The sequence below is a fragment of the Paralichthys olivaceus genome, chromosome 21 (assembly GCF_024713975.1).
Source record: "Paralichthys olivaceus isolate ysfri-2021 chromosome 21, ASM2471397v2, whole genome shotgun sequence".
Taxonomy (NCBI): domain Eukaryota; kingdom Metazoa; phylum Chordata; class Actinopteri; order Pleuronectiformes; family Paralichthyidae; genus Paralichthys; species Paralichthys olivaceus.
This window is the reverse complement of record NC_091113.1, coordinates 9,035,194-9,060,556: the sequence shown is the minus strand read 5'-3', so window position 1 is coordinate 9,060,556 and position 25,363 is coordinate 9,035,194. Positions and strand designations below refer to the sequence as shown.

At 41.9% G+C, this 25,363-nt stretch overlaps 2 protein-coding genes across 6 annotated transcripts; both read left to right on the top strand.

The window, feature by feature from the left end:
- The first annotated feature begins 742 nt into the window (after positions 1 to 742).
- Positions 743 to 14,293, top strand: ldb3b (LIM domain binding 3b). Of its 4 annotated transcripts, none has more exons than XM_069518191.1 (10): positions 743 to 882; positions 1,149 to 1,470; positions 4,819 to 4,970; positions 5,515 to 5,590; positions 8,701 to 8,723; positions 9,962 to 10,159; positions 10,963 to 10,986; positions 12,619 to 12,788; positions 12,937 to 12,973; positions 13,593 to 14,293. In XM_069518191.1, the coding sequence occupies exons 2-10, from the start codon at positions 1,375 to 1,377 to the stop codon at positions 13,687 to 13,689; spliced, it is 873 nt and encodes a 290-aa protein (XP_069374292.1). In that variant the 5' UTR covers positions 743 to 882; positions 1,149 to 1,374; the 3' UTR covers positions 13,690 to 14,293. The 4 variants fall into 4 exon arrangements, with proteins under 4 accessions (XP_069374292.1, XP_069374293.1, XP_019939121.1 ...); XM_020083562.2 differs by having other exon boundaries at positions 747 to 902; XM_020083564.2 differs by lacking the exon at positions 10,963 to 10,986 and having other exon boundaries at positions 747 to 902.
- Positions 14,294 to 16,113: 1,820 nt separating this feature from the next.
- Positions 16,114 to 25,109, top strand: sncgb (synuclein, gamma b (breast cancer-specific protein 1)). Of its 2 annotated transcripts, XM_069518193.1 has the most exons (6): positions 16,114 to 16,521; positions 20,067 to 20,108; positions 20,855 to 20,982; positions 21,576 to 21,593; positions 22,454 to 22,495; positions 22,972 to 25,109. In XM_069518193.1, the coding sequence occupies exons 1-6, from the start codon at positions 16,401 to 16,403 to the stop codon at positions 22,978 to 22,980; spliced, it is 360 nt and encodes a 119-aa protein (XP_069374294.1). In that variant the 5' UTR covers positions 16,114 to 16,400; the 3' UTR covers positions 22,981 to 25,109. The 2 variants fall into 2 exon arrangements, with proteins under 2 accessions (XP_069374294.1, XP_069374295.1); XM_069518194.1 differs by lacking the exon at positions 21,576 to 21,593 and having other exon boundaries at positions 16,118 to 16,521.
- Positions 25,110 to 25,363: the final 254 nt, after the last annotated feature.

Sequence of the window (25,363 nt, the reverse complement as noted above, 5' to 3'; positions counted from 1 at the left end):
ACCAGACTCTCCTTTATTCTCAGAGCCAGCGAGATACTGAATCTATGAAGCCTCAACAGATATGTAGTGATAAATCTCTGCTGCTCAGGCTGATCGAGACATTGCAGGTGTTGTAACAATAATGGTTGCAACACTAACTACATGCTGGGTTTGTGTGTGTGCAGTGAGTTGACATGGCTGAATGTTGTATTGAAGTGTTGTTAGTGTGCCACCGGGGGTACGCTTCCAGATGCTGCAAGAGAACACACTATTTATTCCAAACACAAAAAATAGGTCGAAGCCATTTCCACCAAATCTTCGTCTCTAACTCGTGACAAGAAAACAAATCCACATCCCAACATTTCAAAACCAGAAACAAAAACTATAACAGTGCCATCAATATGGAGCCATATGTATTAATAAGCATTGTCCAAAGTGATTAATTGATTGATAGATGGCTCAAACATTATCTCATGTGTCTTTTTCACAATTAAGGTTGGCTGCTAATGGAGTTCCCGGAATCACACACACACACACACACACTCACACACACACACACAGACAGACAACTTGAAAAAGTTTCGTGGGGGTGTTTCTCTGGAATCAGAGCTGGGTAATTTGTTGTTTCCTTCCTCGAGCCAAGCGAAGGACTGCAAGACTGAAAAGTGGATGACATCAGGACGCGGCACGGATAATAGGGTGTTGGCAAACGCACAGAGAGAGAGAGAGGGAGAGTGAGGGAGAATGTGTTGCAGTAAGAGGGGTCTATATTGGCGATGTGAATTGGCAGTGAAGCATTCTGGGGCTTCGTGTTACAGGCCTTATAAGGCCCAGGGCCCCTGTGCCTCTGCTCGCTCCAGCTATTCTTAGTCTGTCTGTCCCTCACCCTCAGCAACCCTGCAGGCAAGAAACTCTTCTCCATCGTAAGATTAACTTTTGTGTTGATTTTTGAGAGTTTGCACTTTCCCAGAGTTGAGGTTTGTAGAGAAAGTTATTGATTAGAGGAGACGGAGCTTCAGGAGTTTTTTTGGGGCGTGCCTGAGCTTGGTTCTCTGTACATGTGTGTCTGTCTACACATATGTGTACCCGTGTGTATTTGTGTGCATGAATGCATGCCTATGTGTGTGTCCCTGCGTTTATGTGTGTGTGTGTGTGTGTGTTTGTCACAGAGGTTCCACAGCACCTGACCCACCCACCTACCCACCAACCCCAGAGTGTTAGTCCTGAGAGCTGGGAGCAGACAGGGAGAGACAGTCTTGAAGCAGGGCTGACGGAGGATTTGCCGGTCGGGTCAAAAGGATACCAGGGGAGGACGGAGAGCAAGGGCACGGCAAGCAGGAGTAGAAACCACACGGCCACCGGGAGTCGTTGTCAGGGGGAGTGTTGACACCGAAGATGAGTACTTACACAGTGACTCTGAATGGCCCTGCTCCATGGGGCTTCAGACTACAGGGGGGGAAGGACTTCAACATGCCCCTCACCATCTCCAGGGTAAGGACGGAGTCAGATTTGTTGTGACAAAGCAACTAACAAACAAACAGAAAGCTATAAGCAGTGTGACATTGACAATATAGCTCACAATCAATGGTGCATTAATAATCTGCTGTGACAATGTAACCATTCGTGGGAAGTGTCACAAATGATAAACATGACAGAAATCAGGGATTCCAGCACAGACTATGCCACACTGATATCAGACTGATCCACTCAAAGAAAAGAAAAGAAAAATATGCACAATAATCCAAACCTCATACATAAATGACCCCTTTAACTATGATTTTGTATTATTTAATCATGTTTTTCTTCTAGAATATCAGCGTATAACCAGTTTTGGTGATTTGCAGGTGAAAAGATGTGTAGGTGTATCATAAAAAAAATGTATTATGTTGAAAAGTTCATGTTTTTATTTGACGTCCAGGTGATATCTAACAACTGTATTGGCATTTAAATTATTGAAGGTGCAGCCAGTTAATTAACGGACCCTTACACTGTAAAATATATTCACTCCAAACAATCATATGCAACTTAGATTAAACTTTTAAAAACAAAACTCTTTATCATATTTGCCTGTTTGGGCAACAATATTTTGCATGTTCTAACTTTCCTCAAGCTTGTGTCTGTGCATATGTGTGTAACATGTGTGTGTGTTCGTGTGTGTCTGAGCAGTGGTTGAGCAGAGGTTATGTAATGTTGCTTGACATGACGATGATGACAGGGAGCCTCAGATAATCTCCAGAGAGATATCTAGAATAGAGCAGTTGAAGACACGGGAATACTTTTTTCCTGGATCAGAGTTGCTGCCGCATTAATTAACTTTAGCTGTTGTTAGTTTTCATGAAAATTGTACATGAAAAATTGATCAAATACAACCAACACTTACTCACATATCTCCCCTCCACCCCCCACATTTAAGTTTAAATTGAAGATATGAAAGCTGAACGACTTTTTATTTCAGAGGAGTCAAATTATTCACAGTATTAAGACTGATTTGGTTATTTTAACTATCAAATCTTTTAAAAACTAAATGAAACAAAATTTCAGACTACAACCCAAAGAAACCAGATTTATTGTGACAGAAATGTATTAGTTCTATTTTCTGACCATAAAACATTCTCAAGCATAAGTTTAAATAAAGAATACACTGTTGCTCTACAAACAGAAGATTAGTTTAAGTTCTGCAGCAGAAAGACAGGGCCTCTCTCTCGCTCTCTGGCAGGACTGCTGGTGTATTTACAGCATTTCCTTTAAATAGCATTGCAGGAGAGGTGGATAGATGGAGAGGGGTGGGAATGGGACAGAAAGGCAGTGAGGGGAGTGAGGAAGCTAATGGCGACTTGTGTTACCTTTAGTAAGCTTTACTTTTCGCTTAAAGTCAGTTTCGGTTTCAGCCTCTGGATCCGCTCCTGAGGGGACATCAGGGTGTCACTGTGGCGGAACGGATGGACGGATTTAGGCAGAGGAGATAGATTGATGCTCGGCTGCTGATCAGTCGGTGTTGTATTGATTCACAGCTCCAGATGTATGTTGGTTTGTCATTGGTTCCAGTCTTTAGCCGACCAATGGGGTGGGAGCTTTGATCCATGTCTGGTGTGACACTGTAACGTTGGATTGTGAGGTCATGATCGGTTCCAGCAGGTTAACATAAAACACTGCAGCTTTACATGACAAGTCTGTGTGTCTTTACAGTTTGACGCCGCCACGGTTTGGATTTCAGCCTAGTTTTGCCAAGACCTAAGAAAGGAAAGTGGAATGAAGATCCTCAGATCTTGTTAGTCAAGTGGAGTCGTCAGCCGTTAAATATGTGAGGAGGCAAACTGGTTTGCTGCAGTACAGTCAGTTATAGTTTAAATTCGAAAAACCTGTCAATATACAGTAGTACCCCCAATCCTTACTTCCTTAACATGTGTTACCAATGTCATTCCAGTCCATTTACATTCTCCCATGAGAATAAAAGCAGCTCTCTGCTCTCTGCTCTCTGGTTGGCTTCCGTCCTGAGCGTGGAAAGAGTGAGAAAATAACCAGACTTAGTCTTTTTTTATCGACATAGCTAATGCATTTGATCAATCTAAAATTGCTTATATTATAAAACACGCAAGAAACAATTCACTGAAACTCCAAAACTCTCCAACATCTTCATTCTCTTTGTTCTCTGAAATATTTGTTATGTATGAAACATGCATGACAGAGTGGCTATCATGTGTCCACATATGTAACTAAATGTGTGTTTGATTACACTGAGGCGTGCAGAAATAGGTTTCCCCCACGCCTGCTGTCCACATGCCTTTCTACCATAACACATGGAAACACACACTCATAGACGCATGACGACTGGAATTCACATACGAAGATAGGACTGTACTTAATGTAAACAGAAAACAGAATCAAGGAAGTTGTGTATGAATGTCAGCAGCAAGTGTGTGTGTGTGTGTGTTTGGGGAGTGGGCTGGGGTCAATCATAGTGAAGCCGCAGGCATCAACAGCATTGCTTATTTTAACTCTTTAACAAGTCGACTGTAAGCCTAGACCCATCAGTGTACACCTCAAGGCCCCTGAGCTCAGTTAAACCTTTCTGTGGAGTTTAAACACTAAAGTCTGCTTTTGTAGCACAGCCAGAAAAATATGTATCAGCCTGAAGGTTAATGCGAGGTGAGGGTTCACATAAAATCCAAAATGTTTCTTGAATTTCACCATCACAGTTTGATGCAGTGACCCAGCTGTGCATTTATTTCTCCCCCTCTCCTCAGCCTGCTTTATCCTGCAGCTCTGGATTCCCACATTTTTGCATATGCATCATTGACGTTAGATTTAAGATAATTCTGTCCTGCACCTCTTACGTCTTATTTCATTAGAAATCCTGCTGATTCTCTGCTCGTTCGTGACCGTGATAAAGAGCCTCGTGTGTTGCTGTGGAGACTCGTTCCACTCTCAGATAAAATGCAGCTCCACTCTATCGCTCAGACTAACGAAGAGATTCTTATCCAGCCTCTTCATCTGCAAATCGGATGGATTCGTTTATTTTGCTTCATTAACTTTTCTCTTCTCTCCCTTTAAGCTTTATCTACTGAGCAGTTACATTCACAGCGTAAATGGGGGAAATCACACATTAGCTGAGCTGTAAAGCTGTTTAGATTCGAGGGTGTGAGGCAAAATACACAAAAAAAAAAGATTTTGATTTGCATTTTAATTTTCCCTGATTTACAGCAAAGCTCTTTCAGCATGTTGAAATTATCTGCTCACTCTGTAGCATGTATATTCGTGTAAACTTCACGTGGTTTTCACTTTAGCTTGTGTGGTTCCTGAGGTATCTGTGTCAGTGCTCCCTGTTGACCTCCTCCATAGATAACCCCAGGCAGCAAGGCGGCGGGTGGCAGCCTGGCCCAGGGCGACATCATCTCAGCCATTGATGGTGCGAGCACTGACGGGATGACGCACCTGGAGGCCCAGAACAAGATCAAGTCCGCCACCACCAAACTGGCCCTCACCATGCAGAAGTAAACAACAAGCACACGCTTACATTAAAAAACCTGACACACGCAGAATTAAGTAGATGATGCAGAAAGAACATCCAACATACCGGAATCATTTGTGTGAGCATTTTAAGAGAAAGTCAACGTGTTAAAAATAGACACACATGCTGCTTCAGACAGACATGAAATTACTCTGCATTGAATCATTTGTGCCTGTTTAGTAAAATTAAGTATATAATAGCAGATCTACTCCCTCATCAAGTGAATATGCAAATATATTTTCCTTTAAAAGTCTCACTGCTGGTCACACTTATTTTCGCTGTATGTCCAACGGGAGGCATCAAGTTTCCAGTCCACATACTGGTTCAGAATTGGCTCCCAAACTATTTGTGATGTCACAAAATCTTACTTATGAGGACAGACAAACTGATGAATGTGAAAATCAACATACTGCAACCATCTGAGAAAGACTGAGAATAAAAAGACATATGAGTAGAGGGAAACTTTTGAAATAATAGAAAATTTGAAGATATTTTTAAAGGCATATATTTTGCTGTCGAATCAACAGGTCAAGACGCCCTGCACCGGTTCCCACAGCAACTCCAAGAATGGACTCACCTATGCCAATCATCCCTCACCAGAAGGTATATAAACCCACATATCCTTAAAGATACACATGTATACACGTAAAATTCCAGTTATTCTCTGCACACATGTACATCATTGTACACTTGTCTGTCTGTTTTGTGCTCTTGTCCTTTGTGAGAATCTGTACACGGCTTTAATGAGGCCATCAGGCAGTACGCTGCTGCCCTCTAGTGTAAAGTATTCACAGTGCACCTGCAGGGAGTTCAGAGGTCACCGCTCCCTCGTTTTGATTTAAAGCCTTTTTTCTTGATGTCTAACTGGACGTGTTCCCATCTTTTTTTTAAAGAGTTGTAAAAGATGGAGGAAGAGATCAGGCCTAAACATTTTGGTGAAGTTCAAATTTAAATGTCAGTGTCCGATGGAATTTTCCAGGATAAAAATCCCTCAGAGTGGGATTACCCCAAAAAAGATCCCGACCTCCTCTCAACCCCGGTCAAAGCCCCTGCCTCCTCCACAACAGCTGCCGTGTCTACACCGAGCCAGCGGGGGCAGTACAATTGCCCAATTGGCCTCTACTCTCCGGAGACTGTCAAAGAAATGATGCGGATGCAGGGCAAGTTAGGAGATGGGCCGGCGGCCGCCCTGGGAATTCCATCGGTTGGGTAGGTTACCAAAGAGATGATTAACCTCCAGTCACGTCACACTGAGAGGAGACGATTTAACTCCTGCAGGAATCCCCCTAAAACCAACACACCCACAAACTAATCTGACAAAAGTGTTGTGCTTCACTCTAGAGGATGGCAGGAAGTCACACTTTCCTTGTTTAACCTCACATTAACAGTAACGTGATGACAAGAGCGTACTCAGAACTTTCCGTCGCCATCCCGGCCTTCATTCCTCTCACACATGGAACTATTTCGGGAGCGTACACACAAACATACCTGGCCTACATCCAGGTAATGGAATAGCAGGAGATCAGCCTACAGGGTCATCAGAGGATTTTTATCACAGGCAGATCTGAGACACTGAATTAAAGGTCATGTGTCCTCAGCAACCCCTTGAAATGTCACAGAAACTGTCCAAACCAGAGGTCAAGTGGTCAGTTTTGGTTTTGGTTTCTCCATTTCTTGAAGTTTTTTGCAGTTTCAACTCCCTGATATCCATTTTTGAAACTTTTTCTTCTTCTAGCAAATATATATGATGGGAATAAAAGGCCCAGAACAGAGTGCTTGTTTGCGTTTTGTCTGGAAATGCTTTTTTTGGTGGGTTGAAACTGCTGTTGAGGTCAAAGGAAGGTGATGATTTCTAATTATGACAAAGTCACCGTGAGGTAAAAGTAAACTGGTGGATACCTGGTGACCCGCAGCCAGTAGAACTTTTTTTTCTTTTTCTTTGGTACTTAAAAAAAATACTGGCGTGTGACTGGATGATCTCACCAGCGATCACATTTGGAAAAGAGCAATTTCATCTTTTCCGCTGAGAAAAGTCTGAACTTCTGTATAAACATAGACTGTACATAAAGGTGGACGACACATGTGCTCCCCAAAAGTAAAGATGGTTTCTGTTATTTCATGTAATTGGTCCAAAAACAAGTAGCTTGGAGCCTGAAAAGATGGTTTCTTGCTTACAAGGATTCCAGCTGCTTTGTGATATTAGATTTACTGACAAAATAATGAAATCCTCACCAAACTTCATTTAAGTTTAAATGTTTTGAAACTTTTACATTTTCACTTATTGCAAGACAGATACAGACAGAGCTCTGCCTTGTTTTACTGTATCTTTGCCTGGGCCTAGTGAGCATGACCTTTAACTGAGCTGTATGTTGCATTGTGGGGAGCGCAGAGGGCGTCAGATTGTGGCCACTGTTGAGGCAGTTCTCCTCAGTGCGATGGCGTGAGTTGAATACCTGCAGAGGTTAATTAAGGGTGTAATCTGCTCGGCCTCTGACATATCACATCCAGATATCAGTCTCCACTAATGGGTTTCCCCTCTGGAGCCGAGCTGCTTTACAGTAATGGCCAACGATAAGTCAGGTGTCAGGAAACGTGCTCCAGACTGACTGCAGGCCGATGACGAAAGTACCCTATCAGTAGCTCCACCTCACCGGGTATATAGAGACTTTGATTCCCCGTGGCACACACACACACACACACACACGAGAGAGCAGCTGTTGTATGTGGTCATGGAATGCTCGACTCCGGTTGCACACCATCATCCCGAATCCCCTGAATGCCTTTTTTCCATACTTAAGATACCCTGAGATGTGAGGTGCTGCTCAGCCTGACCCACTTTACCCACTGTACCCTGAACATGTCCCAACACTGTGTAGAGAATCATGCCGTCACATGAAGCTTATAGCCTCTGTTGCACCAGCCTATGTTATTCAATGCTGTAAAGTCTCTTTCAACATTTCTGTCATCGGCCAAGGGGGCGTTTGAATGGGTTCTTCTTGATTCTGGAACAGAACCTCGATGTTCTAATTTCACTTTGGCTGTTCCTGCAGTGACACTGTACATATTTAACTGAGAAAGCAGAGATGTTTTTATTTCATCTTAGTGAACGTTCCACAGTGTAACTGAAAAACTTTAGATAGGATAGGGTCGTCAAACTTTACGATTTCTTGCATTGTAATAAAAAGACATTTGTGATTTAATAGATGAAAACACATGTAAAAGTGTAATTTTTTACTTAAATAAAAACAACCTGAGCAGAAATCTTGACAACATTTGAAAATTGAAATCCGGTGCATACATTACAGTGTTACACGTGCTGCGTTAAAGGCCCCGCTTGTATTTCCACCTCCACCCGTGCTCGTCTGTTTTTAACGGCAGCAGTTCAGGTGGTTTGTGTTGTGTTTGTGCAGTTGTGTATATTCTTGGTCTGTTCTGTGCTAAATGTGTCTCCACGACCGTCATGTGCTTGAGGCACTTCTGCCCTTGTCACTCACTCCAGGGGAAGCTGGGAAATATCCCAGCGATGACAAACGGCTGCTATTCTGACCTGCACATGGGATTTACAGGATAGCGCTGTTGCTCAGACGGCTTCCCACAAACACACATGGTGCCATTGTTATCTCCAAAATGCCACTGGTGATTCATTACATGCTCTCTCTCTCTCTCTCTCTGTCTGTCTCTTTCTGTCTGTCCGTCTCTCCGGTGTGTTTCAGGTTATCGCAAACACAGCTGCAAAGTCAGTACTCTCATGTCTCTCCTGTGCATGAAGTATGCTGTGTTTAGAGAGACATCTGTGACTGTTGACTCTGGTGTGGAGTGAAGTTGTGTCCAACATGGATTCATGTGTGTGAAGCTTCAGTGCAACTTAAACAGCTTATTGAATGCACGGGTCATTTTTTTGTGGCAGGTAATATGATCTCGCAGCCTGAAAAGTGGAGAGTGTTATCAACAGCATCTGGTCCACAGAAGTGGAAAGTTATTTAAAAGTACATATACCCATATCTCATTTACTTTGCCATTACTTTACTTGAGTAAATGTGCGATACTTTATACTCCTTCACAATATTTAACTCATTTATTTGTAGCTGTAAATGGTAATTTACTTTTCCTTTCTTATCAACCAATCAAAGCTCTTTACAGTATAAGTCAGGTTCACACAGTGCTTCTACACGCAGTACTTTTCCATCACAAAGGATCAGGTTTAATATCAGGGATTGAAATCCCAACCTTCTGGTTAAGGGACACCCTGCTTAAGTGAGTCGTACAATTCTCTGTATCAAGTTTTTTAAATGACGCCAAACTATCGAAGATTACAGAGAAACAAACATTAACAGAAGTTTAAAAGAACCAAAAGAACTAGTTTTAGTTTTAATACTCGAGCTTAGTCTTTATTATTTACATTTATTGTCTCCTAAATATTTTAATGCTGAAATCTACTCCACCTCTGCTGGTCCTCAATCTTTCATATTCATTTCCGGGAACATGAACCAATTCACAGTTTATCACTGTGAATAAATGCATGAGATGAAGTGTGTAGCTGTAAAACATCATCTGCAGTGTGTGTGTGTGTGTGTGTGTGCGACAAATTTTAATACGTCTGTGGTCCTTTTCGTTGTTGTGATATATCAGCATGTATTTTCTTGGATTTTGAATTTGAATTCAGCCTTATCGTTACATTTGTACGTTTGTATATCATCATTAGTGACACAAAAAGTTGTTTAGTTGCCAGTTGATGGATTCAATCTTTGTCCCAGATCAGTAGCACTAACTGAACCCCCATAAACCCCCTCTTCAGTTTTTTATTACGACGACGCTCACCCAGTTTCCCGTCCTTACTTTGTTCCTTTCTGTCATTCCTTTCCTCTCAAATTCTCCTCTCCTCCACCCCGACTGTTAACCCCTTCACCCCCGCACCTGAAACCTCCTGTCCAACCCACTGACCTTTAACTCACCCCTCCACTCTGACACCAAAAGTGTGGAGTACACTCCCAGCTTCAACCCCATCGCTCTGAAAGACTCTGCCCTGTCCACCCACAAGCCCATTGAGGTGAGGGGTCCAGGCGGAAAAGCCACCATCGTGCACGCCCAGTACAACACACCTATCAGCATGTACTCACAGGACGCCATCATGGACGCCATCGCAGGGCAGTCGCAGGCCAAGGGACACGACAGGTGAGGTTGCACAACCCAACTAATTCCCTCTTTAATATGCTTACACACCTGACATCACGTCACACTGATCAAAAAAGCTCCAAGAAATTAAAAGATCGGTTCGCCCAAACTACAGATGCAGATAGTGTTTTTAAAAAAAATTTCAGGATTTTATCCTTCTCTGAGATATGCATCTTCTCTATAAATGTAATTATAAAAGAAAAGTATTTTGTGGAGACTCAATGTCATAAAATAGGAAACTGAGATGTATTTCCTGAATCCTAACCCTGATCCATCTATCTCTCTATAGCTAAGATAAGATAAGACCAGGTGAAAGTGTAGTATAAAATAAAAAGAGTATAAACATGAAAATACACAATTTAAATCATTTAACTTTCACGTGTGATAATTTTTTGTAAATTATATAAATCAGTTTTTAAGTTTTTATTTTCCCAAATAAACTGGCTAAACTAAAAAGCTTGTACATCCAAGGGTTTATGGGTATTATAGCCTTTGGAGTCATAGACTGTAAATAAAGATGGACAACGTGAGCACTAAAAGTAAACCCATTTTGCTTGAAAAGCCCAAACAGAAAGCAGTAGCTAAACGTCCACGCACATTTTCAGCCTACACTGCTAGAACCTGGATGTCCGCTGTACTGTACGTATGGCCGGGCTTCTCCTTGTTGTCCGTGTTTGTTCCACATACTCCTCTGTGCCTTTCACCCACTTTCCTCTGCTCATTCCATCCACAAACAAAACAACCACACCTGTGCTGTCGTCCACCCATCCTTCCCCATCTCTCCTCCCTGGTCACAACCTCAGTGAGGAGGCTGGCTCCCCCCTGGCGTAAGTACAGTAGTGTTCCTTCTCCATCCTGCCTCTCCTCATACATGTGTCCTCCTTGTCTCATGATTTCATAACAGCTTGTGCATTGCTCCATGTGGACTAATATCCCTCCGAACAGTCCAACAGCATCTATTTATCGATCCTAATGTGTTTATTCATATCCGTCACTGAGGTATTGTGTGTCAAAGCAAAACGTTTGATGGATGAACTCACTAACCACAGGCCTTCATGGACGCTTTGTGTATGTGCAAGTACTCAGAGGTACCTTGGTCAGAGTGTGAGAGTGTGAGTTCTGTTTGGGGTTATTTTTGAGTCCAGCTCTAAAAAAATAAAGCATCAAAGCCTAAAGATACCTGATGGGATTTTATGGCATGGGAATGTTCTGAGTATCAAATCACAGGTTTATAAACGACTACCGCCCGATCGGAAGTGACTGACTTTTCTAACACTCATTATTAAAGAATGCTGAAAAACACTGTCCATGTTGTTGTGTGAGTTGCTGTGTCAACTCACTCCAATTTTACAGGTGCCTTCAGAGTAAAACTCAGGGATAATACACAATGAAAAGACTGTTTTGTATATGAGTGAAGAAAAATGTAATAATTGTACAAAATGTAAACACTGCCTATGATTGAAATGAATGACATTGTTTTAGTTGATAACAAGATAAAATATTTTTTTATAGGTTTTGCTTTGTTGTGCAGTGTCACACGGTGTTGTTTCATTTTAACAATCTACACATCTTATGTGACAATAAAGCCACTAGAATTTCAAAATAAAGTAGGATTTGAAAATGCTTAATATTGCCACTCCCTTGTGCTTGTGCAAAAAGAGGCACCATGGTTGTCTGATTTAAAAATGCATAATCACACCATGAGATTAAAATGCAATTTAACAGCACCTGAAAGTTCTCCAGTGGTTACATTTCTCATCTTGCTGCAGGGACGTAAGAGTGCACTCCAGGATGTGTCTCAAACTGTAACATCACTGTTGGGTGTGATTATAGACGGTATATGAAGATGGACGACATGACCGCTCCCCAAAAGTGAAGCCAAAATGTCCCAATTGTCACCTGGTGGCTGGCTGCAGTATAGGTCATAAATCCTGCCTCAAAGGACCAACAAAAAAGTTCACATCAGAAGAATTCTTTCTCTGAGATTTCAGGCAGCTTTTATCACACTGAGGTTTGTGCAAGTGTTCAATTGTTCTGGTTTGTTGTCAAGTCATTGATTGACAGCTAAGACTGACTCTCAGCTGGCTCAACACAAGATGGCAGCATTCGTAACTGGAATATTTTGGCTTCATTTATAGATGGTGGGAGGATGTGCATCTATATATACAGTCTCTGGGTGTGATCCTTAATGTTTTGTCAGAGTTGCATCAGACATGAACCTTGACTACTGCTATATAAAGAGTTTGACTTACAATATGAAAAATATGTTTTTTGGTATCTTAGAAAATGTTTCATTTTCTATTATGATAGAGTTAAAGTTTTTAATTTTCACAATTTGAGTGTGAATAGAATATAATCCCTGTTTACACATAATATAGATGTAAAATATAGATTATAGATGATCGTGGGCATTTAATACATCTGTTTTACAAGCTCTAACGGTGCTCTCTGCCGTGCAGTGGGGTTCTGCCCGTCAAGGACCCTGTTGTAGACTGTGCATCTCCAGTGTACCAGGCAGTGATCCGGCCAGGAGAGATCAACCAGGACATGTCTGAATGGGCTCGTCGTGCTGCCAACTTGCAGTCCAAGAGCTTCAGAATGCTGGCCCACATCACTGGCACTGAATACCGTCAGTACTGACTGCCTTCTCTTTTTTTATCTCTCTTTACTTTCTCTAGTGACCTTCTCAATACTCACCTTGGCTATTCCTCAATTCTTCTTCAGACTCAGTTATCGTCTGGTTAGGTAGCACTCACCAACTTTCTCTCTCCATACAGTGCAAGACCCAGATGAGGAGGCCCTGCAGAGGTCGAGGTAAGGAGGAGTTATTATGGACTTTTACAGACAGCAGCACTTCAGCTCAACATGCATTTTGAAGTGGACACATAACCTGCTTCATGAATAGAAGAATTCTACATTTTGAGAAATATGCTTGTTTGCACTTCGTTAGATGAGAAGATTAATACCACTGTCTGTGCAGTAAATTTTAAATTAAAACAATTCCCCCTTATGTTTAAGTGCCATATGACAAGTGAAAAGGAGTCTGGTGACTCTGTTTATTGGTGAAATATTAGACTTAATCTCTGGAGGTTGCTTTTTAGTTACAGAAGACACAGCCAGGCTAGTCTTAATGCTAAACTAAGCTAAGCTATTAAGCTGTTGGCCTTTTTTTTGTACCATAGACTGTATAAAAAGATAGATGGCATGATGGCTCCCCAAAAGTGAAGCCAAAGCGTCTTTTCGATTACTAACTCTGAATAGTGGGAGGAAGTGGAGACACGTTGTCTATGTTTATAAAAATACTATTTTCTGTACGGACATGAGAGTGGTATCGATCTTCTTGTTTAATCGTACTCCATCCTTTAAAAAGTTAAATTTAAAAACAGCCCTGTCACCTCATGTAAGAGTCTTTTCCTGCCTTCCTTATCTTCAGAGAGAAGTTTGAGTCAGAGGTGAAAGGGCCTCGCTTTGCCAAGCTGAAGAACTGGCACAACGGACTATCTGCACAGATCCTCAACGTCCAGGAATAAAGAGGTGCAGGAGAGAAAAGAGAGAGAAAAAGAGAAAGAGAGAGAGACAGAGGGGAGGAGGACATGTAAAGGAGGACATGGACAACAGCACAGGAGTTAACAGGAAGAGGGGATAAATTACAGAGGGAAAAAAGAAGCAGGAGGAGGAGGAGGAGGAGGAGACTCCTCAGCGATGTGATATAGTGTATTGTAGACCAGATTAGTAGAATGTGAGATACTAACTGTTAGTGTGAGAATGCTATGTGTTCATAAGCCCAGTATTACCTGTCAAATGTATCTGTCCGCTGCTAAGACCTGATCTTGCATTTGGGTTTTTATTTTCTTTGTTTGTTTTGGGTTCTGTCTCTCTTACATGACACGGAAATTGTACAAAAAATAACAAGTATTCAAGTGAACACGCAGAACTGATGATGTTTCTTTTACGCCCCCAGTACATGAACTGCTTGTGAGTTTTAACACTTATCAGCATGCTTGTTGAGAAGCCACGAATACAGGATGAACACACACATAGACGTTTATCTATATGCACAAAATACAGTATGTAAAAAACGTGCACTCAAAAAATGTACTGATATCAATGTGAATAAATTTTTTCTTAAAACTATACAGCTGAGTGAACTGTTACAACCCCACAACTGGAATGATGGTGTCACTCTGGAAACATGGTATAATTTTGTGTTTTGACAATGCACCTAATTGCTTTTACCTGGATAATGTCAGTGTACATTGGCTGGTGGCAGTGACACAGTTATGGTGGCAGTACTGAAAAAGACTCAAACGGCATTGGCGTTAAATTCTCAAAGTTTGTTTTCACTTAATGAATGTATGACGATAGATAGAAATTCTTATTCTGGGGGTTTCATTCATTCTCACGACATCAAACCCAAAATCCACAAAACTATTATATTTTGCACTTTCAAACATAAAAACATCACAAATCTTTTAGTTCTGTTTTTGTTCTCCACCAACTCCTGAGAGAAATATCATTTATTTAGCTGTTTGACTTTGGTTAGCTTTAAGTAGGTTAGCCTCTACAGTTGCCTGCTGCAGCCAGGAATGAGGAGAGTATTGGGACCAAATATCAAATCAATGAGCAGAGAGATGCTCTGTAAAAGAGATGGAAACTGCAGAGTCAATGGAAAATTCTGCAAGGGTTTGCCACAACTAGCCCCAGTTTTCACTCTGTACACGCACACCTGGCCCAGTTAATATAAATATATGGATTAGTATTGATTTAAGTCATAAAACGAGGATATGAGACTGAACGAAGATTTCACTTTCATGGTATTTCACATCCTTGACTCCTGCCCCCTTGAAAACTACACTTAAAGCAATGACAGGACAATAATTATAAATGAAGAGCATTCAAATGCAGTCACATTTTGAGGGTTGTTCAAATACTTGCAATTGCAATCTCTTAGACTTGACATCCAAAAAGATTAAAAAGGCTGTTTTTAGATAAACGATCAATCAGATTTATCGTTTGTGTCATAAGGAACCCAGCCGTGCAGCCACAATGCTGCGTCATGATGTCACATTTCTTGTGACCGGGAGAGGGCAGTAGGTTTCTGCACACTTACCCACCCCAAAGACCAGACATCCTCCCTGCAACAGCACGGTTCAGTGTGCTCCAAATAAATCCCTTTACTCTCTGCACTTTGATTTTGTCAGGCACCAAAAACACGAGTTCCAAGACTATTATAACACAGCAGCACATTATATTTTAGAGTTATTTCTCCACATTTTATTTACAGAGCATTGTTTATAAAAAAAAAAAAAGGAGATGTGGGGCCATCAAAGGCATCAACATGATTGCTGTCCCGCTGAGTCGGCATATTTTGCAGGAATGGGACCATGAGGAGGAGGAGGAGGAGGAAGAAGAGGAGGGCGGTTGTGACTCATTCAGGTTGAGATGACAAAGCAATTTCTCTTCTCTTACAACACTAAAAATGGCAGCAGCTTCTTTCTTTGTCTCTCTTAACTCAGTGTGATGCAGTAGAGAGGGAGTTTACTGATATTATATCCAAAAATCTGCATAATGCATACACAAAGTAATGCATTGAATAAATAAATACAATTGATACCTATGCAAAATATACACAAACATATATAAGGTTAGCTGCAGCAATCACATCTTTTGGACAAGCTGTTCGAAGTGCAATCACAGATTTCATGTCAAAACCATATGATTTGAAAAAAAAAAAAAAAAGCTCCAGTGCTTAAGCTCTGACGGTTATGTAACAGTTCTCACAAGCTCAGCATCCAGAAAGGTGTGTCCAGAGCAACGTGCCAATCAAAAAATATGCAAACAGCGTAACTGAGGCTGAGTGAGAATCATCAGGAGAAAGATGGATGAGAGTGGAGGGATGGCTGAGGGGCGGGGCTGCAGCATGACTTGAAAATGCTGCAGCATCCGGCCATCCCTCCTCCTCCTCCTCCACCTCCTCCACCTCCTCTCTCCATCTCGTGCGTACCCGTCGTTTCCTCCACCCTCTCTCTCTCAGTCTGCGTGCTGTTGCCCTCCTGTGCAGTCCTCTCAAACCCTCTGTTGTGCAGCACCAAAGGGAGGAGGAGCCACCGGCACACGCACACGTACTCACTCACGAAGACCAACGCACTCCTGACATCCCCTCCTGCACACCCACTGTAAGCACCAGTCAGCCAGCCAGGCCCGTTTGGAGCAGGGGAGCCCAGCCGTCTCGTCACCCAAGATGGATGTACTGATGAAGGGGTTCTCCATGGCCAAGGAGGGAGTGGTGGCCGCCGCAGAGAAGACCAAAGCCGGCATGGAGGAGGCAGCAGCCAAGACCAAGGAAGGGGTGATGTATGTAGGTATGTAACACGACCTCTCTGTGTAAAGTTTGATCAGGAGATGCACTCATTTCTTTGTGTGTGGTTGCACCGTGTGTTTTTGAGGTGGGGTCCCATGGGTGCCCGTGTCTGGGACACTCGTGAGAGGTGACTGGAGAAGAGGGAGGAGCAGGTGGAACGGAGAAAAAAAGGAGCAAAGGAGTGAGCAGAGGCAGGACTGCTGCAGGACTGGTGCAGGGCAGAGGGTGGGGGTGCAAACGAGTGAGGGATGGACATAGTGATGGAGAGAGGGGTTTAGATGGAGAGAGAGATGATAATAAAAGTTGCAACCGGGCAGCAGGGACGTAACTAGTGGAGGACTAGATTTTCTTGGGATGAGAATAAAAGAGTAAAAGAGAGGGGGAAGGAGGGATGCTGCAGGATTTCAGGATGGCACTGCCTCAGGCTTCTATCACGGTCCTGGTTTATTCACACTCAATGGTTGGTGGATCAGTTTGCAGAGGATGAAGTCCCCAGAGACTCCATTTCTGTGCCTTTTTAAAATTTCAGAGCTGACCTACATGTACATTGCACAGGCTCCAGTACATTTTTGTGGTACATTTTACATTGATCTCAAAATGAATGTCTAAATTCACAATAAAAATGCAAGTATACGAGGACAGGACATTTTAAATCAAAGAATTTGAATTAGTACTTTTTTGACAATGCTTCAGACGCTGTGTGTTTCCGCTGCACGTCCCTGCACGTTTACATTAGCTGTAGCAGCAACTGCGTCACATTTCAAGGTTACCCCGAGAATCTGGCTTTTAGGCCGCCTGAGAGGGGAGGGGGGAGTGTGTGTGGGGGGGTGTAAAAGTAAGAAGGTGGGTGAGGAGTTTGTGGACGTCTACGTCAGTCCAGCTCTCCTGCACTCCCATCACCACTCATGCAGCAAAATCTTAATGGGGATGATGAAAATTGGAAAATGCATCCATGCAAGAGTCAATGTCACAAGCTCAAAGAGTGAAGAAGGAGGAGAGAGGGAGGTGAGGCAGACAGGGCAAGGATCACTTGAGCACTGCAGCATTTGCCCATGCAACCCCCCCCCCCCTCCAAAAGAAATATCCAAAGGATTCGCCTGTGCACGCTGCTCTGATGACTAACCACCTTCCTCCCCCAGAGCTCTTTAAACAAACCCCCATCTCCACCCACCCATCCCAGGGAAAGAGGGGAAGATGGAGAGATGCAGAAGGAAGAGACAGAGAGCGAAGATGGAGAGAGAGAGAGAAGGGAGGGGTGTTATGTCAGACAAGAAGATTTGTGCCTCTGGTCTCATGATGGCCCCCTGGATGAACAGATGGAGGGACAGACAGAGAGGGACAGGTGACGTGCAGTGATGGAGGGATGATGGAGAAGGTGGAATGAAACTGACAACTGGATGTTTCCAGGGAGTGCAGGGTGGTGCCGAGCTCAGGTAAAGGAGAGGATGGGTAGAGGAGACACAAGGGAGGAAAAAGAAAATGGAAATCACAGGAGGTGGGAAAACAGAAAAGAGGGATCGCTGATGTGATCACTGGAGGGAAGATGGTCGATAAGGCAGAGTATCTGCCTGCAGCAGACTGCAGACGTCAGCATGTGAATGTGGGAACACTGTAACGAGGTCGTCACGCTCGCTCTAACACGCAGGCCCACACCTGGACACCCAGCACAATGTACTAGTTTATTGGGTTATTTTATTAATGTTATTTTTAATAATTAATATGTATTTCTTATGATTTATTACTCAGTTGATCAAGATACACAAAAATGTTCATGTTTTATGAAATAATAAATTGCACCTTAAAGAACTGATTTTCCTTCCCAATAATATATAAGAAAAAGGTTCTTTTTTCCCTACGTGTTACCTCTTCCTTTTTATGTGCATATGTAGAAAATGTCGGTGCGTACACATATGAATGTCTCAGTGCATATATTGTATAGTCTATGTTGCTCCAAATACATAACACATATCACCACTGATAAGATTTTACATCAAACACAGGTCACGTTGAGCGTTCACCTCGCCAACACACATTACAAATCCTCCATACAAAAATAACCATATTTTTGTAAATTGAATACATTATTTCATCATAGGAAAAAGCATTCACACACTCTAATCCGTGCAATCTTCCTTTATCGAGGCAGCTTTTCATCTGGATTATAATTTATTTATCAGGATTATTTAAAAATGCTTTCTTGTACATACTCAGCAGGGTCCTGTAGTGGAATTATAGCCTCTCTTTTTTTTTGCACAGAAAAAATTTGTTTCCTTACAAACACTTAAAATCCACTCCCATAGCTCACAGTTTGCTCCGTGTGATGGTGGAAGACGGATCACCACAGGCTCTCATACACAAGTGCAAGTGACACTCACAGGGCTCCCTCTGTTGGCTGAGAGAAAGAAGCTGTGTCATTGCAGAGTGTGTGTGTGTGTGTGTGTGTGTGTGTGTGTGTGTGTGTGTGTGTGTGTGTGTGTGTGTGTGTGTGTGTGTGTGTGTGTGTGTGTGTGTGTGTGTCGGGGCTGTGCTGCAGTGCTGCTCAGTGCTCAGGCACGTGGCTCATGTACCACGGGGAGTGTGCAGAGAGATGGAGGGAAGCAGCAGACACAGGGAGGACAAATGGATGCGGGATACAGTAAATGGCAGCATGTGCATCCGTGTGAAAAGCATAAAGACACAACAGTGTGTGTGCGTTTGACGCTTCAGATTTTTCTTTTCTTTTCGTTCCTTCGTTTCTGCCCTCCAGCCGTTATTCCCTATCCCTCACACAGGCAGATTACATAACCACAATTTAATCTGCTCCAGATCATACTATAATCAGCATAGGATTTCTGAGCACGGAGGGAAACGCAGAGATGCTACTGTTCACACGTTTACAATTAAAATATCTCCATTAAAATATAAACTGATGTAGAATGTAAGACTCCAAGCAGACGAATAGAAAAAGAACAAGCTCACTTTTAACAAGCAGGAAAACACATCAGTAAAAGTAGGTCTTCAAATGTATTTTTAGAAAGAGTAATGGATACTGCTAACACGACACTCTCAGGACGGTTCTGCAGCCAACAGCAGCAGAGAAGTGTTTTTAAAGATACAAAAAATATATGGGTTATCACATGATTTAAAGTTCTGCGCTCATTTCTGATACTTTGTCCCAATCTAAAAATGTTCTTATCAAAATAAAAGAATAATAGATCTGTGAAAACGTTAAATAAAATCTGTTTACGTCATAGATATATCACTTTATTGCACAGACCCGATATCTAATATGGCCATTGTGATGTTCTGCATTCATGTGATGAGTTTTTATCTTATCAATACTACATCAATAATAATTAATTTATTCACAGTTTAATTTTGTAATTAATAAAAATCATGGAAATTTTATGCTTCACTGATTAAAAGATAAAAAATAAATGATCTTACATAAACAGTTGACAAAAACTATAGAATTAAGAAATATAGAATATGTTGTTTCCATCTTACGTGCCTATAATGAAGGTTGTGTACATGAATTTGATTGTAATTTCTCTCTTTCACCCTCAGGGAGTAAGACAAAGGAGGGAGTTGTGTCATCAGTAAATACAGGTAAGAAATGTTGGTGATATCCACCTGAACAGCATGAAAAGATCTTTGCTCAGGGTGAAACCAGTGTTTAGATTCCATGTTTCCTCAACTCCTAGTTAAGAGGGGGAACAGCAGTAGCATGTCATCGAGGCTTTTGCTGAAAAGCCGGAGACAGTCTGTGGAAATACTGGATGTACAGTACAGGAGCATCCACTGTGTTTATTATTTGAGACAGTCCCAGATGTTTCTGTAGAAAAGCTCAGGTAATCATACAGAGGTGGAAGTTAACCAAATATAGGATATGAATTTAAAATATAATTTAAAAATAGACTATAGAGATGAAACAAAAAATCACTATATATTTTTTTATTTTATAAGAGAAAATACTTTTATCCCCACTGTTCTCCTCGTCCTTTTAAGATGTACACTGCATCCACAGGTATAATATTTGAAGTTACTAGATGTTAATGCTGTTAATGCCTGAGATCTTTTGAGCAGATACTAAAAACATATGTCACCAAAATACATAAAGGGCACCAAGGTTACACACCTTAAGACTCACGTATGTGGTCTTTACATACGAAAAGAGACATCGTCCATTTTAAACTATATTAGATCACTGCCCACATACCTCAATGCATTCATTTTGCATTCAATTGCATTCAGTGTGTGTGTGTGTGTGTGTGTGTGTGTGTGTGTGTGGGTGTGTGTGTGTGTGTGTGTGTGTGTTTGTGTCACTACTAACCGTCCTCCGTTCTGCCCACCAGTGGCCAACAGGACCGTGGACCAGGCCAACATAGTGGGAGATGCAGCAGTTGCTGGGACCAATGAGGTGTCACAGGCGTCTGTGGAGGGCGTCGAGAACGTCGCCGCATCAACCGGGTTGATCAACCAGGTCGGTAACCATGGCAACAATGGGTCACACCAATGGCTTCCACAGATTTAAGTCATTAGCCACCAGTAGCGCCTAAAGAGAGCATATACATGAGAAAACAGTTGACTTCTTTTTTCAAATTATGATTATGATTTTGACATAATGATCTATTGTGAATAAATACATTATTGGTTATCTACTAGTATTTTTTTTTACCTTTGATTAATTGATTAATTAAAAGAATAGAGAAAAGTTTTTCAAAGTTCAGAATGGCATCTTTAAACTGCTCTTTTTATTTAAATCCTAAATATATTCTATATACAATGTCATTTATATGTAACTCATTATATATTTCCCCTTTATTCATAATTTTCTTTTGTTTTCAGGCATGATTCAATTTAGGATTGTAAAAATATTGGTCTAATTTAATTTGCATGATTATGATTTAAAGACTGTTGTTAAACATGTTAGATGTATGAACAGCTAACATGTTTGTGTGTGTGTGTTTTATGCACGTCTTTGTGGCAGTGTTTCTGTTTTTCACGTGTCTGTGTCACTGTCGTTCTCACGTTTTCTCGTCTATGCTGTGTGTCTCATCTGTGTTTTCCTGATAGGAGGAGCCTGTATACGAGGTGCCTATTGGACAGAGCAATGTGGGGGTCATAGGTTGTCCCCGGGGTGGGCTGGGGTGAAGGAGAGACAAAGAGGGGATACTCTGCATGCTTCACAAGTTATCAGTTTATTAGGCTCACCTGTACAATGTAATGAATCAGACCTCCAGTGCAGCGTCATCATGGTTTGAGGTGGGATTTGTTGCACTGGATTGCATTAAATTGTGCAGGTGGACTCAGTAAAAACTGGTAATTCAGTGTATATCTGATAATAACAGCCCACAACAGACTGGGTGAGCGTCAAGAGAGGAAAGTAGAAAGAGCTAAAACACAAATTCCTGCAGTGTTTTGGCTTCTGGTTTATAAAAGCATGAATATACAACTTACTTACGTTGCGATCGCTTTCTTCTGACCTCTCAGACGTTTGCTCACTCACGTGGTTTAGCCAACGATAAAAACTAAAATTTCTCATTTCTAACCATGTAGCTCCTTCATGTAGCCACAAGTGCAGTATTCATGTATCTTACTCATTCATTCAGTAGCTTCATGCACCGCTCAGGCTGAACCAGTCCTGTGTACCTATAGATCCTGGCAGGTGGAGGTTTCATTTCACTCTTACATGTTATAAATCTCTAATCAACTAACTGACGCCCCCTGGAAAGTGTTTTAAGCATGACAATAAAGAGTCATTGAGTCAACCGTACAGCATGGTCTGCTTTGTTATATCACAATCTGGTGAAAAACAAAAGGTAGATAGGTGGTCGATAGTGCTTTTGGCCCTCAGTCCTGCCCATCGCTTCATTCTTTTCATCGTCACAGAAAAGCCTCCATCTTTCTTTTGTGTCTAATCTATTATTCTCCAAATTGTTCCTCTCCTACAGGGAGAATATGGAGGGATGGAGCAGGGCGGCGAAGGAGGAGAGGTAAGGAAACAAGTCCGACTGCTGCTGGAACTAAAACAGAGCGGCTTATGAATACGCAGCAGCTCAGTCAGATCAAATTAAATGTGATGTGTGGCTAAGTGCAGCATTAATATTAATGTTTCTCAGAGGTACTAAGTAAATACATTTACTCAAGTACTGCACTTAACTTGTATGTGACTAATATTTCACTTCTACTACATTTCCAGGGAAAATATTTTTTTACATTAACTTCATATTAAATCAATTGCCACAGTTGAAAGTAAGAAAAAAGATAAATATCAGAATTGATGCAGTAGAGTTCTTCTTTGTCTAAACCTACCTGATGCCTACATTACCCATAATGCATCTTGACGTCCAACAGTTTGATTGCCAAGTACTCCAAAATTGTATATATTACTTTTCTTCTCTGCTCATGTCTAGTAAATGATCTTGTAAACTGTCCTAATCTTTTCCTTTCTTTCATTCTTTTCTTTCAGGGGTATTAGTTGTCTTCAGGACCCCCCACCCCCCTCCTGTGTTCTCCAGCAGCCTCCCGGCCCCCATCGCCTCGCAGAGTCCAGATGTTCAACATATTTTTTTGTGACTCTATGGAACCAAAATCAACTAAAACAGACTCTTCCAGATGCCGCACCTCAGCCACTGTATCCACACCCTCTCCCCACCCCCTCTGCCTCCTTACACACCCTTACCTCCCTACCCCTCCTCCACCCTCTGACCTCCTGCAGCCTGTAGCTTCTCCTCCACTGCCCGTCGTATCCCCCCCCAACTCACCTGTGTGTTAGTGTCGTCCTGATATGAGCCCTGATGTCGTTACTGCCCCCACGCCTACCAACCTATAGGGAAACCTCACACACAAACACACACACGTAACAACACATACACACACAAACAAAAAAGAGACACCCCTTCATTAAACACATGCATGAAACACACACACACACATACACAGTGCATACCGTCAGCGCCAGCACAGACGCACACACTGGTCAGTGTGTCAGAAATGAAATTGTGGTTGTGAAAATCCACTCAGGCCTCAGCACTGCAGTCCACAGCAGTAACTGATGACTGAGGCAGGGTGTGAGCTGCTGTTTGTGTGCCTGCGTGTCCAAAGCTTATATTCTATATATATAGTATATATACGTGTGTGTGCATGTGCAGCTGTGGCATATGAAATAAATACAATAAATCTCCAGACGCTTGTGCAGGGAATCGTGCGTTGATGGCGGATCTCGTTCTGTTGTGTGTGCGGTAGTTAGTTAGCCACGGTAGACTGCATGAACAGATTTGTGGAATGACTCGTCACGTGTTGAAACCGTAGAGTAGCAGCTGTTTCCGTGTGGCTTTGTATGGCTTAGTGTGTGTCTCGCCTCAACGTGTAGAAACAGGGTTATTAACAGTGTCGTTAACCTGAAAACAACGCACAGTGCTCATTCTTCTAATGGATAATATTACATTTTCACATAAAAGCTACAATCGATAACTGATGGCTTGATTCGATTTGACTGACGGGGGCATCTCTCTGCAAACAACCATATTTTAATTATAATTGGAAATCCTTAGTATCTTCCTATTTTCTGTCCCAATCCAGCCCAGTGTTTCCCATATTAACCAGTGTTGCTCTAACTTTGGCAAAAAAACTGATGTGCTCATATCTATATGTTGAAGCTGATTAGTGGATATCAAAGTTTCCAAATACACCAAAGTGAATTTGGGGGAAATGTGCAGGAAAATGCTGAAAAACCATTTAGAAGTGAGTCTTAGGTTTAAATGTTTCTCTTGTCGTAAACATCAAATAGAGTTCGGTCAGGATTAACTTGGATTTAGGGGGAAATTAAAAGGGAAATTTGTGGGTTTAAAGGTGTTTTCAGGGGAAAATGAGCAGTTGATTTCTTCTTATCATGTAGTTGCTTTTTGGTGTTTGTGAACCGGCTTGCATGTCATAGAGGAAAAGTGAGCAGCCTGAATATCATTCAGATTTCTGTGATGAAAACAATCACTCAATAAAAGGGAATCGGTCCAATGAGAGAACAGGATGAAGGTTTGTGTTCTCACTGTAGCTCAGCTTTATGTGTAGTTCTGTGTACAGCTTGAATTCTGGGATATGTAGTGGATTTTTAGGGGTAGATTTGATTTCACACTAACTAGTGTTCTGACCCGCTCGACTGTCTCAGCCAATCAGACGATTCCCTCCTCCCGTCACTCAGTGTAATGCCACCTTTCACTGCTCGTCTTTGTGTGCGCGTCAGTATGCACTGTGTGTGTGTGCGTGTATGTGTGTGTTAGCGTAGAACGGTTTCAGCCAGCAATGTGTGTGTATGTGTGCGTGTGTGTGTTTGTTTCTTGAGCAGGTGTGTTTTTACTTTGAGGCCAATGGAAACTGATGACTGCATGTTGCCTTATTAAGCAATCTGACATTCACACACACACAGACCATACACTACAACACACTTACATTAACATGTACACACAAACACACACACACACACACACTCTGTAAACAACACCCCCCTCACACACACACACAACCACACACCATGTTTAAGTTGGCATCAAAGCAGACTCGCTGATTTTATAAACAGTACCAGTGAAATTAAATATGTTTTGTTGAAATCCAGCTACAGTGTGGAGAGTTTATTGAAGAGGTGCCTGACTGAAAACACAAGGTTTTCTCACATTATTATTATCATCAGTCAGGGCCACATGAGCTCACTAAGGGGCCACAGATCAAAACTGAGCTACGAGTCCCAATCACGTTTGCTTTCTTATCAAAACTTAAAAATAGAAATAAGAGAATTATTTTGTCTGTGCTGGGAGTTGGTTAATTTAGCCTAGCATAAAAAACAGAGCTCAGACAACTCAGAGAGCATT

Bases quoted from the DNA above. Each gene is read 5' to 3' on its own strand.
- ldb3b (XM_069518191.1), top strand. From the start codon at position 1,375: ATGAGTACTTACACAGTGACTCTGAATGGCCCTGCTCCATGGGGCTTC. The intron at 1,471-4,818 runs GTAAGGACGGAG...CCTCCTCCATAG, and splicing joins TGCCCCTCACCATCTCCAGG to ATAACCCCAGGCAGCAAGGC. The intron at 12,789-12,936 runs GTCAGTACTGAC...CTCTCCATACAG, and splicing joins CATCACTGGCACTGAATACC to TGCAAGACCCAGATGAGGAG.
- sncgb (XM_069518193.1), top strand. From the start codon at position 16,401: ATGGATGTACTGATGAAGGGGTTCTCCATGGCCAAGGAGGGAGTGGTG. The intron at 16,522-20,066 runs GTATGTAACACG...TTTCACCCTCAG, and splicing joins GGAAGGGGTGATGTATGTAG to GGAGTAAGACAAAGGAGGGA. The intron at 20,109-20,854 runs GTAAGAAATGTT...TCTGCCCACCAG, and splicing joins TGTGTCATCAGTAAATACAG to TGGCCAACAGGACCGTGGAC.